The following is an 18,262-nucleotide window of genomic DNA, read 5'->3' as shown; positions in this document are numbered from 1 at the left end:
GTCAAGTAGTAGGCCTTGGCAGGCCTCCTTGACGGGCAGCCCCCAAAAAGGGCTCTTAGGCCAGCTTGCCTCAGGTTATTGGCCTTAGTAGTTCGGGCAGTAGACGCATTGACTGGTAGTAGGCCTTAACAGGCCTCATCGGAAGAGAGTCCCAACGCTGTGGGACAAACGTTAAAGCTGCGACCATGTAACCAGCCTCGAGAGGCCTCCTGTTGGTGGTCCCAATATTTGTGTTGGTGTAGTATGGTTCCCAACGGTGTTGTGTTTGTAGCAGAATAGATTTTCTATCAGCTACTAGGCCCTACCAAGCCTCCCTGAAAGCGAGTCCCCAGCAGTATGAGTAGATGGCTGACAGCACTGGCTTGCTTCAGGCCTAGTAGGCCTTTCAAATTCTCAAAGTGAGTTTCGAGTGACGGGGTATACAGCCAGCAGTGTTGACGGTCAGGCACTGGCCTTAGCTGGCCTCCCTGACCCTGAGCCCCAACATGGGGTACTTGGCTATTAAATTCACTGGCCAATCAGACAATTGGCTTCAGTGGGCCTCTCTGGACGTGAGCCCCGATTATGATCAGCCAAATAGTATTTACCACTGTGTGGTTGGCCGTTTAGGCCTCCCAGAATGCATTCCTTTTTTGGAGAAAATGCAAGACACACTCAAACACATGCCTATCTTCATAATTCTAGTTTTGACTTCTAAAGTTTTAAAATTTAGCTAGCAGTTTAGCTATTGCAGTGAAAGTCCAAACTTTCAATACTGCTCAAAACCATTTTTTATTCATGATTAATACTGCATTGCATATAGTGTGTGCTGGTGAAATAGTCTACAATTAAGAAACCCCTAGAAAACAGTAAAAAACAACAACAAATAGATGTGTACATTTAAGATAGGCTACTTAATTTATTATTCCAATATCCAAATATGATACTAAATCACACAGAAAAAATGACTTTTATTTGAGACGTGCTGTCTTTGCATTTGAACATTGCACATTTTAAACAGGACACGCATTAGCTGAATAAACGTTAGCCAATACAAATATTTATAGAAAATAGTTGACAATGAATAGACAGGAGTCCTGTCACATGACCAATAATAGCAAAACGAATCACTTATTCTAAAAATAATATCAATTATACGTTTAGATGAATCCGAAATCTGGGGTTGTGTTAACAGTAAACCGTCTGTCTTTTAACGAATTTTAAAAATACGGATGGATAATAAAAAATGCTTTCTGACATTTTGACAGAGAAAAACACACTATCTTCTCTCTCTGTCTGTGTGCGTGGTCTGTTTGTGAGAGAGAGAGCTCGCGCAGCACTGAAACAACGATACTTTTTAATCCATAACCATAAGTAACTAATACGCTAGTTTTCATACAAAATAATTATGTAACATAATTAGGTACTTTAGTTATTATTAACACAATACGTAACACATGCAGACTACGTTTCTCAACACTGAGAATGAATAAATAAACGCCTGTTTCTCCAGACTCACGTTTATCAGTAATCCACAAATTACAGAACTTTCATAATCACTAAGCCATAGCGATTTTAATTTTATTTAGATTTATTGTTCATCAATACTTACGCATTTTATAATTTGCATGGCTGAATGATGTCTTCCTCTTATCTGAGTGACCATAAATGATGGAGTATTTTAATCCTTGGGATCACTCCCGTGTGATCATCGAATCCAGATTAAGTTAACTAAAAACAATATTTCAACTTTCCACATCCACCCCAGCCCGTTTACCTTCAGGAGTACCGTGACTACTGTACTGTCCTCGCTGATGAACTCAGTCAGACGCGGAAGAGGATCGAGCAGGATTCTTTATTGCTGCTGATTTTTTCACTCTCTTTTAATGATAGGCTTTACGCATATTTCAATCATCCCCGCTTCATATTTGGGGAATTAACCCAGCGCTATGATTGGTCGAATCTGGTTAGCAGGTTTGTGGTTCTGACAGTTTCACTGCCAATGGGCATGCACTCCCCTTAGCATGATGGCGTGGGTATATCGTTCCCCAAAGCCTCATTCGACGCAGAGTGAGTCTAGCTTACGACTGTAACCTCTGTTCCCTGAGAAAAGGGAACGAGACACTGCTTCTTTCGCCATGCCTCGGGGCCTGCCTACCAAACAGTGCCTTCAGACGATAAGGTGAATGTCATGTTTGCAAGGCGCCCTTATATACTTTCGGGTTGCATGCACTGATCTATATAGAATGACTGGATAGCTCATGACGTCATAAACAGTGAAGCCACCGCGCCGCCATATTGGTATTCCCTAGTGAGCTCATGTGTTCTATTGAATCAATAGGAAGTTGTATGATTTGACTGAGAAAACATTGCCTAAGGAGACACCGTTTTAAAATCTAGTCACCCTGTACATCCTTACCACTCAAACAGCCTAAGCATTTAAATGGATATTTGTTTCAAGTCGAAATTTTTTCCTGCTTATTAAGCATTGCATTACATTAAGATGTAGCTAAATCTACTGTACAACAGTAGGCAAATATAATTATTTCAGTCAATTCCTTCAAGCTAAACCGAACTTTTATTTTGACGGGTTGCCGTGAAGACCTTTGAGTTTCTGTGCGTGTTATGATATGACGATAAGTTTTTCTAAAATCAAGCGCTAAAATGCTCATGAAGTGACTCTCAGATCGGCTCTGGAGAGGAAGTTCAACATGTCCTCATATCGTGAGGCAGCAGCAGAGACTGAACCCTGCGCGAGCGTCAGGCGTGCTTCTGTGTGTGTGGTAAATTAAACCGTCTGCACCATTCATTCCCACAGAGACAAGCAGAACATGCAGGGTTAATAGCCAAGTTTTTGAAGTTTAATTATCACAGACACTAGTATAATACATCGTGGTATAGGCTACATTGGCTAACTTAAAGTGCTCCTAGTAAAAAAGTTGGTCTGGAGCCTCGATCGCGCCTAGATAACGTTAAACACTGAAGCGATTGAAAGCAGCTATTAGTGGGTACCGAGAATATAAGTTACCCGGTACTGCAGAAATGCTGGTATCGTCCCATTTTCAAAATTTCCGTACCGACTTGGTAACTTACCGAAGTAACATTACCGGTTATTTTGACAACACTAGTTGAAGAATTAAGTTACTCTTGCCTCGGAGAAAACAACACAGGAATAGCGACAATTGTACATATAAATTACTACTTATAGGGCTTGAATTACAACCTGTGGGCAGTTTTTCTACATCCTTTTGTGAACGTCGTTTTACACTTGTATGCTGCACAGCGGGTCATCTTAAAAGTACCGTCGATCTACCAAAATCTGTATAACGGCCGTTGGAGCCCTCTGCTGGTAGGGAATCGTAAGATGGCCGCTCGAACACTTCCGGTGGCTTCACTGCCTGATGGCAGTTTAGAACATAGACATAATAAATACATAGACGCCCTATTGGCCGCTTTGGAACGTTGCTGCGATACGTCAACGTGTCCGCCATTTTGCGGAGGGCAAGACTGCTCTGTAAACAAATGCAAGTAAACGGGTGAGCTGCGGTTTTCCTGGATAAAAACAATAATAGCGATTACATTTATCAGCCGATTTCAGTGGTTTGTATGTGGTGTACGTTTCTATTACTAATTATATAATGACCAAATACAACCCAAAAAAATGTCAGTCTTGTTTGTGAAAGGTAATTCCCCGAGACCTGTTTTCAATTGTGTGGCGACTTGTACAGCCCACGCAGCGCACAAAACATGCATTTTTCTCAATTCCCATAATGAGAGGTATGGGAAAGTTGCCCTCCTTGATATGGCGGCGCCATTGACGTACGCTCCAGCAGCCAATAGGGTGTCTATGTATTTATTATGTCAATGGTTTAGAACGTCATGAGCTATCCAGTCATTCTATATACAGTAGATCAGTGGTTGCATGTTGATGTCATGGGCTGTCGCCGGTCAATAGGATTGCCGTGATTCGATAGTAGTTTCAGACACCTAGCTGTCACACCTAAGACGTTCCCCAAAGCATCAATGGACGCAGTGTCTCGTTCCCTGTTCTCGAGTAACAGAGGTTAGTCGTAAACCTAGACGTTTTCAGGAGAAAACTTGTCTTAAAGTATATTAAAAAAAACACCACATAGACAAAACTGTCAGGTGAGGGGTAGAGGAGATGAGGCAAGGACTCAAGTACAGAGAAATAGGCTTATGAGATGTTTTTATTTATAAAAATAAAACAAAATACAAACAAAAATACCCCATGGGGGAAAACAAAAGGACTTGACTTGACACACGTGGTACATTTAACGTACTTACAACGACAAAACAGCGAAAGACTGAAAACACTAGGAGATTAAATAGGGAGAACAAACTAAGGAGGTAACGAGGGAGGACAGATGGGGCAAATGAATCAATCAGGTAACAAGGGAGGACAGGTGGGGCAAATGAATAAATCAGGTAACAAGATGGGAGGGACTAGACAATCGACAGGAGAGCACATGGCTTTTCATGTGTTTATTTGTGCCATATAAACACTAAACATGACTAAAACACAAGTACATGGCCAGTAAAACAAATCACAAGCCATGTGCTCACACAAAACATGACATGAACACGCAGCCAATGAGAACACTCATAAGCCACGTGTTCACACAAAACATGACAACATGATAGCGCACAGCTAGTAAAAACACAAACCATGTGCTACACAACACAAGTCAAACATGAGTGCCAGGGCTCTGTCACAAAACCAAGAAATAGACTAGACAGAAGTGACAGAACCCTGACAAAAACAACTTTAAAAACTTGATTTTTGATGTATACACGAATAAAACAGAACTCCAAACAGAATTCCAAAATGCATTATTTATTAAAAGGTCTTTGTTGAAAAAAGCATGAATAACATTAAAAAGCAGAGAAAAAGAGAAAAGTAAATAAGGGTTGAAGAAGGTAAAAACAGGTGAAAGACAGTGTGACTGGAAAGAAGGACAGACAGCAGAAAGATTTCCTGTGTGTAGAGTGCATGGTATAACAGTTATTTAAAAATACAAACAGTTATTTAAAAATACAGATTTAACAACCAATATACATCCTTTATGAATCTTTATGCTCTTGGTATTTGTCTTAAATAATCTGTACAGTATAAAACATGACAAAATAAAAACAAGTGCAACTTCTACAAAATCATTACATAAAAAGTAAATTACATATAATAAAAGTGATGCAGTTATCAGTTCTAATTTTTTACCATGGCAAGAATTTCTATAGCTATAGGGATGCTGGATGCAATTAAAATCTCTTTTTAAAAAAATCTGTAATTTAGCAGCATGTGAAGTTGATGCAATTGTTGTCCCATTAATTGATGCATAAGTGCAATTCAACATTATAATTCATCAGCTCCAAAAAATAATGATCCAAGAAATTTGGTGGTTTCTGGATTCAACTGATTGCAGTAAAATAATTAAATGTAAATGTAAAATACAGCACACCTTTGAATGTTGCTATGACAACCAATGAACTGGTTACTGTTCACTGTGCTTTTAGTGGTAAATGGATACTTTGTGTCCAAAGGCAGTTTTCTCATGAATAACAGTGTGCGTAAGAAAGTTTTGAGATTTGGTGTTCTCTACCATTTGATAAAAATACACAATCAACAAATAAGAGTATGAATATGAATATCCTTTTTAGAGAAAAGGCACAGGTTTTCCAATATCATATCTCCTTCATTTTTTCCTCTACTTTCCACGCAACAACTCCATGAGAAAAATACTCCATGAGTGATCAAGCTCTAATGAACTCAGCTGCCATATGGTAAATACATATACAAATAAACATAAATAAATATTAAAATCAACAATTGAATAAATAAAGGTTGGCATATTAGCACTTTTTTATCCTTTGTAAATTCTGACCCTTGTTTAAATGGACGTCTCATATCACTGAACAGCCTCATTCAAGCACCTAAATTCACATCTGACAGGAGGAGGAGCAGGAGGTTTTCTCATCTAGCCTCCTTCAGTGCACTGTACACAATATTTCAATCAAGCAGACTCTGGAAATTTTCTTTTCTCTATCAACCTGGGTATTGCATAATTTCCTACATTATATCAGGTTGAGATATCAGCACTTATGTGTATATTAGTTGTGGGTAGCCTACTTTTTCCAGTCCGAGCAGATGTCACAGATTCTACAGCAAATAAATAAAGTGGTTTGATTTACACACACACACACACAAACAAACAAAAAGCAGTAAAAGAAACTAAAAGCTTATGTTACAATCCACTCATAAATTCTTAAAATATCAGATATTGAAAAGTCAGTTATGATCCTGCTACATTTTTCCACAGAACTAAAAAAAGGGCCTTTCATGCTACAACTGTGTTGTATTACTGGCAACTTTTTAAAATTGTAATTAACACAAATATAATCCCAACATTCTCAGTGGCAATTTGAAAAAACAACAAACTTATAGTAAAAACTAACCCTTTTATTCTATGCCATCTACGTTCTATTAAGTTATACCGCTGGCTTGACCTTGTGTTATCCTTGCATTAAAATTATTGCTCTCTCATCTTAATTTGATCTAATTTTAGGATTAAAGCAAAGTCAATGTCTTTTCCTCAGATTTAAACACACACTCCTGAAGGCAATGAACATCTGCATGATATAAAATTTCCTTAAAGGTGAACTGTGTAATTTTGTGGATGTTAAAATACTGTCATGCAAACACTGTTTGAGCATCTTGTCTAGCACAACACTGGCCCAACCAATGCCTTGATTTTTGGGCAAGGCTTTCTGTTTGGCTGACCAATTCCTAATGGGGAGTGTTTGAAAATCTCTTTGAAATGATTATTTTTGCAATTCCATTTGGTGATGGCAGTGGCACCAAACTCACACACTTCACCTTTAATTTAGGTACTCTCATTTCCAGTTCGAAAACAGCCAATTTTTCAACCCAATAAATACCAAAAAGTCTTAAATGTTGAGTTTTAATTTCTTCCGAGATTCTTTAGAAATACTTTTTCAATTACTGAAATAGACAACCACTTCAACATCCCATACTTCAATTCTTCTCTGACACAGAGAATATTTTCTGCTGGTTGTGCTTGGTTTTTCTGCATCAGGTTTGCAAAGGGCTTTGCTTTTCTAAGGTTGAAGGCTTCATTGTGATTTGTGGGATCTGGGTGTATTCCTGGAATGGACTTGTTGTCCCTAAACTCACAGACTGGCATTGGCATCTAGCTGGGTCTGAAAAAGGTGTGGTGGAAGAGATGAAGCTGTCCTGCGTGGCTGGACTGCTCCTGCTGGTGAGAGGGGAAACTGGAAGGAGGACGCTGCCGCTGCCTCTATCATTAGCCATTCCACCTTTATGAGAGGGGCCAGATTTAGGTGGGGAGAAGATGGGAGCAATGTGCACCCATGTCAGTCTTGAACCTGACCACCGGATGACCTTGTGCTCCAGGGTTTCACTAACTCGCTTGTCTGATTGGTTCATGTGTGAGGAAAGGGAAGGAGTCCCTGAAGAGCCCTCCTCTTTATCAACATATGGCCACTGATGTTGCTCTTCACAACATTTGGTGCGCTTACACACCACGGGAGGAGAAAAGGAGGGTGAGTCTGTGTCTGACCAGCTCAATCTTCGCTTCTGCAAGAGCCAAGAAAATAAGAAAGGGCATCAATGTCTACAAATTCACAAAGTGTAAATGGAGTACACCAACTAATATGCTGTGTGCCTATTATGTGCATCTACACGAACCTTGACTGGAATATGTAATTGGTCTTTGTGCTTGTGTGGGGGAGTGGTATTGCTTTTGTTTCGCAGTGAAAAGTCAGCAGGGTTAGGTGTCACGGAAACTTGAGCAGTCACTTGAGGGAACCAAAGCTTTAGCATTCCCTCTATCTGCAGCAAAGTAGGCAAGTACTTCTCTCTGTACACACACACACACACACACACACACACACACACACACACACACACACACACACACACACACACACACACACACACACACACACACACACACACACACACACAAAAAGACAATAAGCAGAATAACAAATATATCCGAAATACATTTATGTTTTTTAGGTTTTACATTATGTAAAACGTATTTGGACAAACATGAGTGAAACATGCCCATAGTAAATGAAGTACATTAACCTGTGGTTACTGTGCTAGGATGTCTGTGTGAACTTGAGAGTAAAACATACACTTAACAATAACTTTTTACATTATGAATAATAGTGAAAAAGTGAAAGTGACTGCCAAGTATGGTAATCCATACTCAGAATTTGTCTTTTGCATTTAACCCATCCATGTTAGTGCACACACATTAGGAGTAGTGAGTAGTGAACACACACACTACAAACCGTGAACACTCACCCAAATCAGTGGGCAGCCACTTTTGCTGTGACGCCCAGGGAGTGATTGGGGGTTAGGTGCCTTGCTCAAGGGCACCTCAGTCATTTCCTGCTGGTATTGAGAATCGAAACCGCAACCTTTGGGTTACCAGTCTGATTCTCTAACCATTAGGCCAAGACTGCCCATAATATAAACAATAACAATATTTTGAGCAATAAGTGAACACGCAATACAACAATATAACTTTAGAGCATCTTAATTAATAATTAATCTACAACATACATCTGGCTTACTTGAGTGTTCATCTTGAACAAATTCTAAAAACTACAATAATACTAATATGAAACTCCATTCCCAGTTTCCATTAATTCAGTGTATTCCATTAGATTATATCCAATTAAAGTGGTATGAATTGAGAAATTAAATTATTTTAATATACAAGCAGTCATTATACTATGCTTTAAGTTTCAGAACTCTGCTAGTCCAAAAACAGCTTTTATTAAAACAAAGCTGCCAAAATGTCTAATTTTCTTCTTCCAGGTTATTATTAACGTACATAATAGATATGAAAACATCAGCACAAAACTGCCTGCACAGAGACAGATTAACACCTACTTCTTCACTGGCATGTTAGAAGCAATATGCAGGAGAAATTATAAAACATGATAATTGGACTAAAATTGCATTACCTTCCAAATTAACCTGTAATGTTAGGAAAAGTGCTTATATATATATATATATATATATATATATATATATATATATATATATATATACTGTATATGTGAAAGGTTTCAACTCAGGATTCCACTAAGTATTCTTTAGTACACTAGTCACAATTCAATGCAGGCTTTGTAATTTCCTACTACTTAATTCTGAAAAAACAGAGATTCTAATTATTGGACAAAAAACTTCCACACGCAATAACCTAGAATACTGTTTAACACTTGATGGCTGCTCTGTCAAGTCTTCGTCGTCAGTAAGCTCTTTGATACCAATCTCTCATTTGAAAGTCAAGTGTCTAGTATCTGTAAAAGCGCATTTTTCCATCTTAAAAATATAAGATTTTTTTAAGATTAAAAAATTATTTATATTTTAATTACTTATATTTTAATCTAAATTACGTCATATGCTCTCATTGACAAATGCGGAACAATTAGTTCATGCGTTCATGACCTCAAGGCTAGATTATTGTAATGCTCTACTGGGTGGTTGCCCTGTATGCTTAATAAACAAACTACAGCTGGTCCAAAACACAGCCGCTAGAGTTCTTATTAGAACCAGGAAGTATGACCATATTAGCCCGGTTCTGTCAACACTGCATTGGCTCCCTATTAAACATCGTATACATTTTAAAATATTGCTGATTACTTACACAGCACTAAATGGTTTAGCTCCGCAGTACTTGAGCGAGCTATTAACCCATTATAGTCCTTCACGTCTATTGCGATCTCAAAATTCTGGCCAGTTGATAATACCTAGAATATCAAAATCAACTGCTGGCGGTAGATCCTTTTCCTACTTGGCACCAAAACTTTGGAACAATCTTCCTAACATTGTCCGGGAAGCAGACACAGTCTGTCAGTTCAAATCTAGACTAAAAACACATCTCTTTGGCTTAGCATACACATAACACATTATAGATTGCTATAATTCAATGTTAGGCTGCATAGTTTAGATCAGCCGGAACCGGGAACACTTCCCATAAATCCTGATGTAGTTTGTACATCATAAGAAGGATGGCGTCTACGCTAATATTAGTCTCTCTGTTTATCCCGAGGTTTACCGCAAACCGCCGGATCCAGGCCATATCTAGATCTGAGGAAGGACCATCACATGGACACGACGACAACGCATCCCTGAAGTGGCAGCCTCATCAACACTGTGAAGGCCTCATGGACACCTCAACAAACTCATCTCCATACCGGCGTGATGACTCCGACCCCTAACCAGATGAACTGGATAAATATTGTGAAAGTTCTGATCCAATCTGACTTCTGACCTATTATGCCGCCTAAATCATAATCATACACTGTTCGTTTGTTGGCCAAAGGAGAACTGGCCCCCCGACTGAGCCTGGGTTCTCCCAAGGTTTTTTTCTCCATTCTGTCACCTGATGGAGTTTTGGTTCCTTGCCACTGTCGCCTTTTTTTTTGTTTTTGTTTTGCCTTCATTCGCCATTGGCTTTTGGCTTGCTTAGTTGGGGACATTTAACATTTAATTTTGAATTTAACAATACTATTACAACTTTACTTTCCTGTTATCTCTGTAAAGCTGCTTTGAAACAATTTGTATTGTAAAAGATCTATATAAATAAAGGTGACTTGACTTGTAAATATTCTGCAACATCTGTGCAGCACTATGATCAGCACTATGATCAGTGCTTTTTGATATGTGAGGAGTAATGTACAGCAGATTTTTTTTTTTGGCAAAACTGTTTATTGCTGTTTATACGTCAGTAAATCAAGTCAGTGTCTAAATGGTCAACTTGAACATGAAAATCATTTAAATTATGATTCAATTATATACATATCTGTCAATGAGTGTTGTCTGTCAAGTTGTCAGTGACTTGTCCCCAAAACTCTAATTATAATCAATGATGCTGTCTACACTGCACAATGAATCTCCCATTTACATTGTGTTTGCACTGTGCTAAAATGAAAGTATTCGTGAGAGTTTAGGAGTTGAGTTACAATGGCTTAACAGACATGACTGTGATCGACTACAATGCTCAGAGCTGCAACCTTTTATGAAATGGGAGTATATCTAAATATGATGCTATAATCAACAATTTCCACGATTAGTTATTTTTGGCAGCTATAATACTAACAGCATAGTAAAAGATTTCAAAAGAGTTCCAAGTGTAAAAATAACACCCTCAGTATTACCCATACACAAATATAACTTAATACTTATAACTTCAAACTTAATACTTTCAAACTTTCAAAGTATGTTATGTTACTTTCAACACAGCAGTAGGCACAATGGTCTCACCATTCACTTTAGACTGAATTTAAAGAAAAGTTGCTTTAACTTTAAAATAGTGAATACAAAGAAAATGAAATGCTTTTCCGAAAATAATGAATCCATAATGACCTTAATAAATTACTGAGTTGAAATTCAATCAACAAACTGTCAAATTTGAAAGAATAGATCCTATGAATATAGTTGTTTTAGTGGCAAAAACATAAGTCGAACAACTGATAAAGTTAAAATGGAGGTTTTCCAGAAAATTAACTATGTTGTAAATTGTTTTGTTTTTTTAAAGAAAACCCACAATAAAGATAATTTTTTGCTAACGAAGTCTGCATTTATTTGATCAAAACTACAGTAAAAACAGTCATGTGAAATATTATAACAATTTAAAATAACTGTTTTCTATTTTAATACATTTTAAAATGTTATTTATTTCCTTTGAAAGTTGAATTTTCAGCAGCCATACTTCAGTCTTCAGAGTCACATGATCTTTCAGAAATCATTCTAATATTCTGATTTGGTGCTCAAGAATGTATTATTATTAATGTTGAAAACATTGCTTAATATTTTTTGTGGAAACCGTGCTAAATTTTTTTTCAGGATTCCTTAGTGACTAGGAAGTTCAAGAGAACTGCATTTATTTTAAATAGATTTTTTTGGTAACAATGTAAAAGTCTTCACTGTCACTTTTGATCAATTTCATATGTCATTGCTGAATAAAAGTACTTCTTATAAAAAGGTAGTAGTTAATCTGCAAATATAATAAAAATTTCCACAGATTGTCTATTTACTAATTACATTACTTCTTAATTTCTGCCTATTGGTTTCCATTGTTGTTTATTTTTAAGATATATTAAGTTTGCACTTGTCAAAAAGCAATGGCATAAAGCAAAACAGTTATGTAGTTAGTATGGCTTTTTATAGCACCGTCTGCAGATTTTTTAAAAAAAAGTTTGGTCTTTGTCCTTCGAATGTCCTGGAGTCTATACATAACAAGACTTTGCTCAGAAGATGGAGTCTCTAATAATGTCATAAATACTTGCAAACAAAAAGGTGAGATTATATAACAACTCTAAAATATTGCAATTCAACCCTGTTTGCACATTCTCTCATGATAGAATAACATCTAATCTTATGCTAGAGTTCTTATTGATGTTCACACTCTCTCACCCAATATGTGGTTTCTGCAGCACTCCCACAATTCTCTGAATTCTGTCCATTGCAACACTCTGCTGAAAACTGCTCAGACCTGCTAATCACAAGCAGAAAATGTGTTGATGAAATCAGAAAGAGTCAGATTAAATCACTTCCTGCACAGGTTTATGTTTTCTACTTATGTAATGAAATGTGCAAAATCTGAAAACAGAAAGTAGATTGACCTTTGGTTTTAATAAAAAAAGCAGTGGACTGCAGAAGAGTCAGAAAACAAGAGAACAGATGCAGATAAATTACCACACACATAAAAAGGCTGATACACTCTTAACTACACAGATTATTACAGGCCCATTACAGTGATATAACTTCAAATAAAGAGATGTTTAGACTGGACACAGAGACAGTGTGCTTTTATCTCACCTTTGTCAAATCTTCCTTTCTTCAGTCCGTTTAGAAGCTCCAGCAGAGGCCGAACAAAACCCTGGAGCTCTAAACACTAAGGAGGAGAGAAAGCCACCATCATGTGATATTCAAACTAACTCTCTAAGATCCGGTTTGCATCTGATATTAATATCCGTTTCAGGCAATCCCAGCATAAGTAGACAGCACTACATTCAGAGGTAGTGGGGTCAAAAGGTTCTGGTGAAAACACTAATGAATCCTGATGTGTCCTGGAAGATAGTGAAGGACCACCAACTCCCCTGGCAATCAACATCAGTGCAAAAACAAAGGTTTTAAACATTGCTGGCCATGTGTGTCTTATAGAGATAAGAACCATCTGTTCTCAGAACATCATCTGTTTGCCAAGCAGATATAAGCATCTGCTAAATGAATAAATGGAAAGGAATAAAAGTAGACCATGTCGTGTGTAGCATGCTCATCTTATGTTCATTTAATACAGGTACTTGACTACATAACTGTGAGTCTTCAAAATCTTGTTTGCAGAATTAAAATTCAGGTATCTTTGTGATAGATTTGGAGAGGGTAGCAAGTGATAGTGTTGACATAGAAGCACATAAATTAAAGAGTCTGAGGATGAACGTCATGGGTTGCCATCTCGTAATTACAGTTACGACATAGCGTGAATGCAGTATATGCTCGTTGTTTTGATTCAGGAGGAACTGTAAAAGATGAATGCTGTTTGTTTACAGCGCCCGGTGACTGTGTCTACAACGCGCTGATGACGTGTGATGTCTGTGCGTGCAGGGAGGACAAACATATGTGATCTGTGCTGATAAAATGAGTTGCAATGAGCAAATTTTCACAAATGTATTATTGTTATTTTCACATTCTCCATTACAAAACCTTAACAACAATACTTGCCAAGACAGATATTTTGAAATACTGTTATTCTGTGCATGTGCGCGTCTTTGTGCTCATGCTTCGGTTCTGTCAGTCAGCGCGAGTAAGATCATTTCGTTTACATCAGCATGAGTTTGAAAATCATATTTCATTGGTTCAGACCATAGACAATAAAAGAAATGGACACAGCGACCCCGTTGATTTCAACAGAGAAGACTGAAGCCCGATTATTGCAATTCCTGTCTGATGGCTGAGCGACTGCGCAGGCTCAAACTGAGCGTGACGACAGTCTGACAGTTGTACATTTTCTAGTAGCTGTGGCAAGACAAATCTGAATCACCGAATTCCTCAAAAACATGTTGAAATATTTTGTCCCCTTGTTTTTATGGACTCTCTATCTTTGAGCTTCTCCCTTGACTTTATGCATCTATGTCCCCCCGATTGCCTCATAGACAGTAAAAGATTGCCTGCGAGCTTCTCCTCATGTCTATACGGTAATGTCTCTATTGTGCGACATAAAGTCGCGTGGATATGACGCAATCGTTAGCCTGTTTTTAACAAAAACGGCTTAAAAGGGGCCATAACGTAAGATACAAAGTAATGGAACCTTTTATACATTGTCGTGTTTATTTAGAAATAAATAATGGACAAATGAAGTCTTTGGACGCCTCAGATGTAAAGTTATTCGCTGTCAAAATGATGCCACAATGAATGGGAGTCAATGGAATGCTAACAGCAGGTGAAGTTCTGCTACAATGGCGGCTCCCGCGAGGCTTCAACTTCCGGCTGATGGATTACCCCCTTGGTTCAGACCAAGTGTGCCGCACAAGTCCTGAAAAGTGAAGACAAAACGTCTCGATCGCCCCCAGGTGGTTGGTTCCAGTATAGGTCATAAACCCCACCCTCCCCATAAAGTCTACTAACGATGGAAACTAAACAATCAAATTACACTTTAAAAAAAATTTCCAAACATGTTTCCTGTCATTTAAGGTAGTTTTTATTATGCTGATTTAAGTTTAAGTGTTCGTTTTTTAAAACAAGTTTGGTCTTAGTTAGTTATTTGATGCTATTAAAACAGGAATGTGACGTCATGATTGACAGCTTCTCTAAACGAAGTAGTCACTAAGGCACCAACAGACTTTTTGGGGGATTTTAGGGAGGAGATTGGAGTTTCAACTTCTATATGTCCATAACTGTTTATTTCACACAGTAAATTTTGTACTAACTGTTTCTGCGAGAGTGTGGGCGGGACTTTGAAATCACTGCTCAACTTCACATCACTACTGCGCAGACCCGGATCCCCGGTTCACTACCGCGCAGAATCAGGTTCTTATCAGCCAAATTAGGACTTTGGTGGATTCACTTTTCACCAATGGAAAAGAGTGAAGGGGCATCGTCCGTCTTTTTTTACAGTCTATGGTTCAGACTCATGCCATTGAGAATTTGCTATGAATATTCACAAAGTTTACATTATTGACATTTTTCACTTGTTTTGTCTGTAACTCGTAATTAGCCCGGGCACATTCCGACACATTTTGACAAACACGGGTCACATATGTTGACAAGCAGATAGGACATCATATTCGGTCCGAATGCAATGATTGGACAAAAAAATGTTTTGGTCCTGAGACTTCCACAGAAGATATGTACATGTTTAATATTTAGACCACTTCTATTATTGCTATATCAGGATGTGAAGAGTTTCAACCAGTTTAACAAAAAGTGTTTATAAAACAAATTACGGTACCGGTACTAGGGTACCTTTAATTCAAAGACCCTCAAACACAAGTAGTCAAAGGAGTCATATTTGTAATGCATACAAGTACTAGTGGTAAAAAGTAATGGGTCTCAATTGACTACATTTGATTGGAACACTCGAGACAGATATTAATATCAGGTGTAAACTATTGAGAATTGGTGGAAAGATTCTCACCTTACGAGCAAACCGTAGGTCTCCTTCAGTTCCTCCATTTTTCCCTTGCTCACTCTCAGAGATGCTAACACCTAATCCAGATGAAGACGAGGAGGACAGGGAGAGAAATGATGAGATGGACGAAGATGCTGACCTAGCGTGACTGTTGCCCTGTGTCCTCTCAGGGTCACTGAATCCATCACACGCCCACTGAGATCCAGGACGCTCCTGCTCTCTGTTCATGCTGTAAATACTTCTGTTAGAGAGACTGGACTGAGACGAATGCCTGTCCCTGTCCTCCAACAGGTAAACATTTGTCTCATCATCACTGAACAAGAAACTGTTGTTGGAGCATAGTGAATCCGGTTGAGAGGAAGGAGATTCTGAGGACTGCATGACTGTGGGAAAGAGATAATATAAGAAATATATCTAGAACAAAAAAATGGAAGTAGGCAAAAAGCAAATTTGCATAAATTGTGGACCCCGAAAGTGAGACCACTAGTGAATTTTGCGTTCAACGTTTTTTAAATACCAAATTAATTTATCAGCATACCAATCTCAGTTAAAATGACACATGAATTTCTGAATGTCTGTATGTCTATATGTACGATTGGTTTTGCTTTAAGGACAATAACACTTTATGCTTAGCCTATGTTCCAAAGACCATCTTGTATGCTTTAATGCAAGTGAGGAAATCTGACCTTTTGTACCACAGACTTCTCATTGGCAATTTCACACATTTGATTGCATTTGATTAGTGACCTTCAAATTGTAAATATATCTTTTTCATTTATAAAATACTATAATTTATTAAATGCTAAATCTATTGATTTTGAGATTCAAATTAGATTTGAAAACTAAGGTTTTCATTGTGGTTTTTCAGAGCCTACTGCATATTCCAAAATAAACCAAAATTTCGATAAAACCAATGTCAATATTACATTTATTTCATCCATAATGTTTTGTCTGAGCCATTACAGAATACATGGGGTCTGTCAAGAGTAGACCCTCTGAGTTCAGAGAGAAGCAAGGAGCATGCAAGCCTGCCCTGTGCAAGTGCGTGCACGGTTGTGTGTGTCTAGAGCAGGAAAATAGGGGGAGGGGTGCAGTGGGATGCTTTAACACTAGTGGTTAAAGAAGGCAGCTAGTAGGGTCTCTCCATTTCTTTTTTATTTTCTTACTCCTCTCCTCCCTCTGGCAAAAACCCACACACACAAAAAAGGGGAAGGGGCATATAAACACCCAGAGACACACACCCGGAGACAAACAAACACACACACACACACACACACACACACACACACACACACAAACAAACAGACACACACACACCCTCACTTTTCACTCGCTCATGTCACCCACCCCTCCCCCAAACATTTTTAATACCTCTTTCTCTCCCTTGCTCTTTCTCTTCAAGTGTGCCTGTTCAATGCAAATCCATAGTAAAAAAAAAAAGATGCATCTCTCCTCCTGTATTCCTCCAATCTGTTTCTCTGTCTACCCTTCTTGTTTCTCATTCAGAGTGTAACTCTCTCTCTCTGTTCTGCTCAGACAATGAAAATGACAGTTAGGGTCACTTATGGCTCCACTTCTGTTGTTCTACACACACACACACACACACACACACACACACACACACACACACACACAGTAGGCTATATGCCAGCACCTACTCCCTAAATTCCTCCACATTGTTATGCACTTCTAGACGAAATCTCAATTATTTTAAAATGTATAACCATAAAAAAATACTGTATTACTGTTTGTGTGAGATAATGCCTGGGATGTAATTCTATTTTAAATGTAATCGCAACCCCGACATTACCATTTGTATACAATTGTATGTATTCTTGGAATACACAAACATGTACAAATGATAAACAGTATCCTTCTTCACACACACACACACACACACACACACACACACACACACGCACACGCACACGCACACACACACACACACACACACACACACACACTAATTATTGCACGTGACTTAAGTTACACACACACACACACACACTATAGGCTACACACGCCTAGTTGCAGTGGCAGTAATAGGGCAATTTCAGATACATGCAGACTATATCAAATAACAGTTTAACAATCGAAAGTGAGCAATAAATAGCTTTCTCATACTATTCCTGTGTAATGACATGCTACCTAATAACGAATTGTTTTTAAAACATACCTCACCTTTAGGCGCGCCAGTAAAAGCAACGCAAATCCTTCCCGACGAACCCTTCTACTCTATCCCTATCCCACAGACCAGCTCCTTCTCTAGGTTCACTCTCTCTCTCTCTCTCCTCTTCACTTCCCGAGTGTCAACATGTGCATAGACACACGTGCCCAATTTAGTGCCATCCACGCACGGGCTCTCGTTGGCCGCTGCCGTCAGATAGTAACCATCTTATTGGTCTACACTATAGCCAGTAATTGCTCCGCTCTTCTGATACTGGCCAGTGAATGACTCGCAGCTCCGCCCATGCCTGTCGTGTGTGTGTGTGTTGGCAAACTTGGCATGGGAGCATCGGACCCTGTAAACACACGCAGGTCGAAAAGAGACAGTAGCCTACGTGCTGAGTGTG

The 18,262-nt window shown here is 38.5% G+C and overlaps 1 protein-coding gene across 2 annotated transcripts; it reads right to left on the bottom strand.

Moving 5' to 3' along the window:
- Nucleotides 1-4,818: 4,818 nt before the first annotated feature.
- Nucleotides 4,819-18,048, bottom strand: LOC143715602 (uncharacterized). Of its 2 annotated transcripts, none has more exons than XM_077207387.1 (6): nt 17,871-18,048; nt 15,696-16,072; nt 12,881-12,956; nt 12,476-12,557; nt 7,724-7,895; nt 4,819-7,612 (listed from the first exon to the last, which is right to left on the bottom strand). In XM_077207387.1, exons 2-6 carry the CDS (start codon nt 16,068-16,070, stop codon nt 7,088-7,090), a joined length of 1,230 nt encoding a protein of 409 aa, XP_077063502.1. In that variant the 5' UTR covers nt 16,071-16,072; nt 17,871-18,048; the 3' UTR covers nt 4,819-7,087. The 2 variants fall into 2 exon arrangements, with proteins under 2 accessions (XP_077063502.1, XP_077063506.1); XM_077207391.1 differs by having other exon boundaries at nt 12,476-12,554; nt 17,871-18,047.
- Nucleotides 18,049-18,262: the final 214 nt, after the last annotated feature.

Source organism: Siphateles boraxobius, unplaced genomic scaffold, assembly GCF_051911475.1.
Source record: "Siphateles boraxobius isolate OS27281-9 unplaced genomic scaffold, OSU_SipBor_1 12, whole genome shotgun sequence".
NCBI classification, from domain to species: domain Eukaryota; kingdom Metazoa; phylum Chordata; class Actinopteri; order Cypriniformes; family Leuciscidae; genus Siphateles; species Siphateles boraxobius.
The sequence above is the reverse complement of the archived record's forward strand: the minus strand, read 5'-3'. Positions and strand labels throughout refer to the sequence as shown.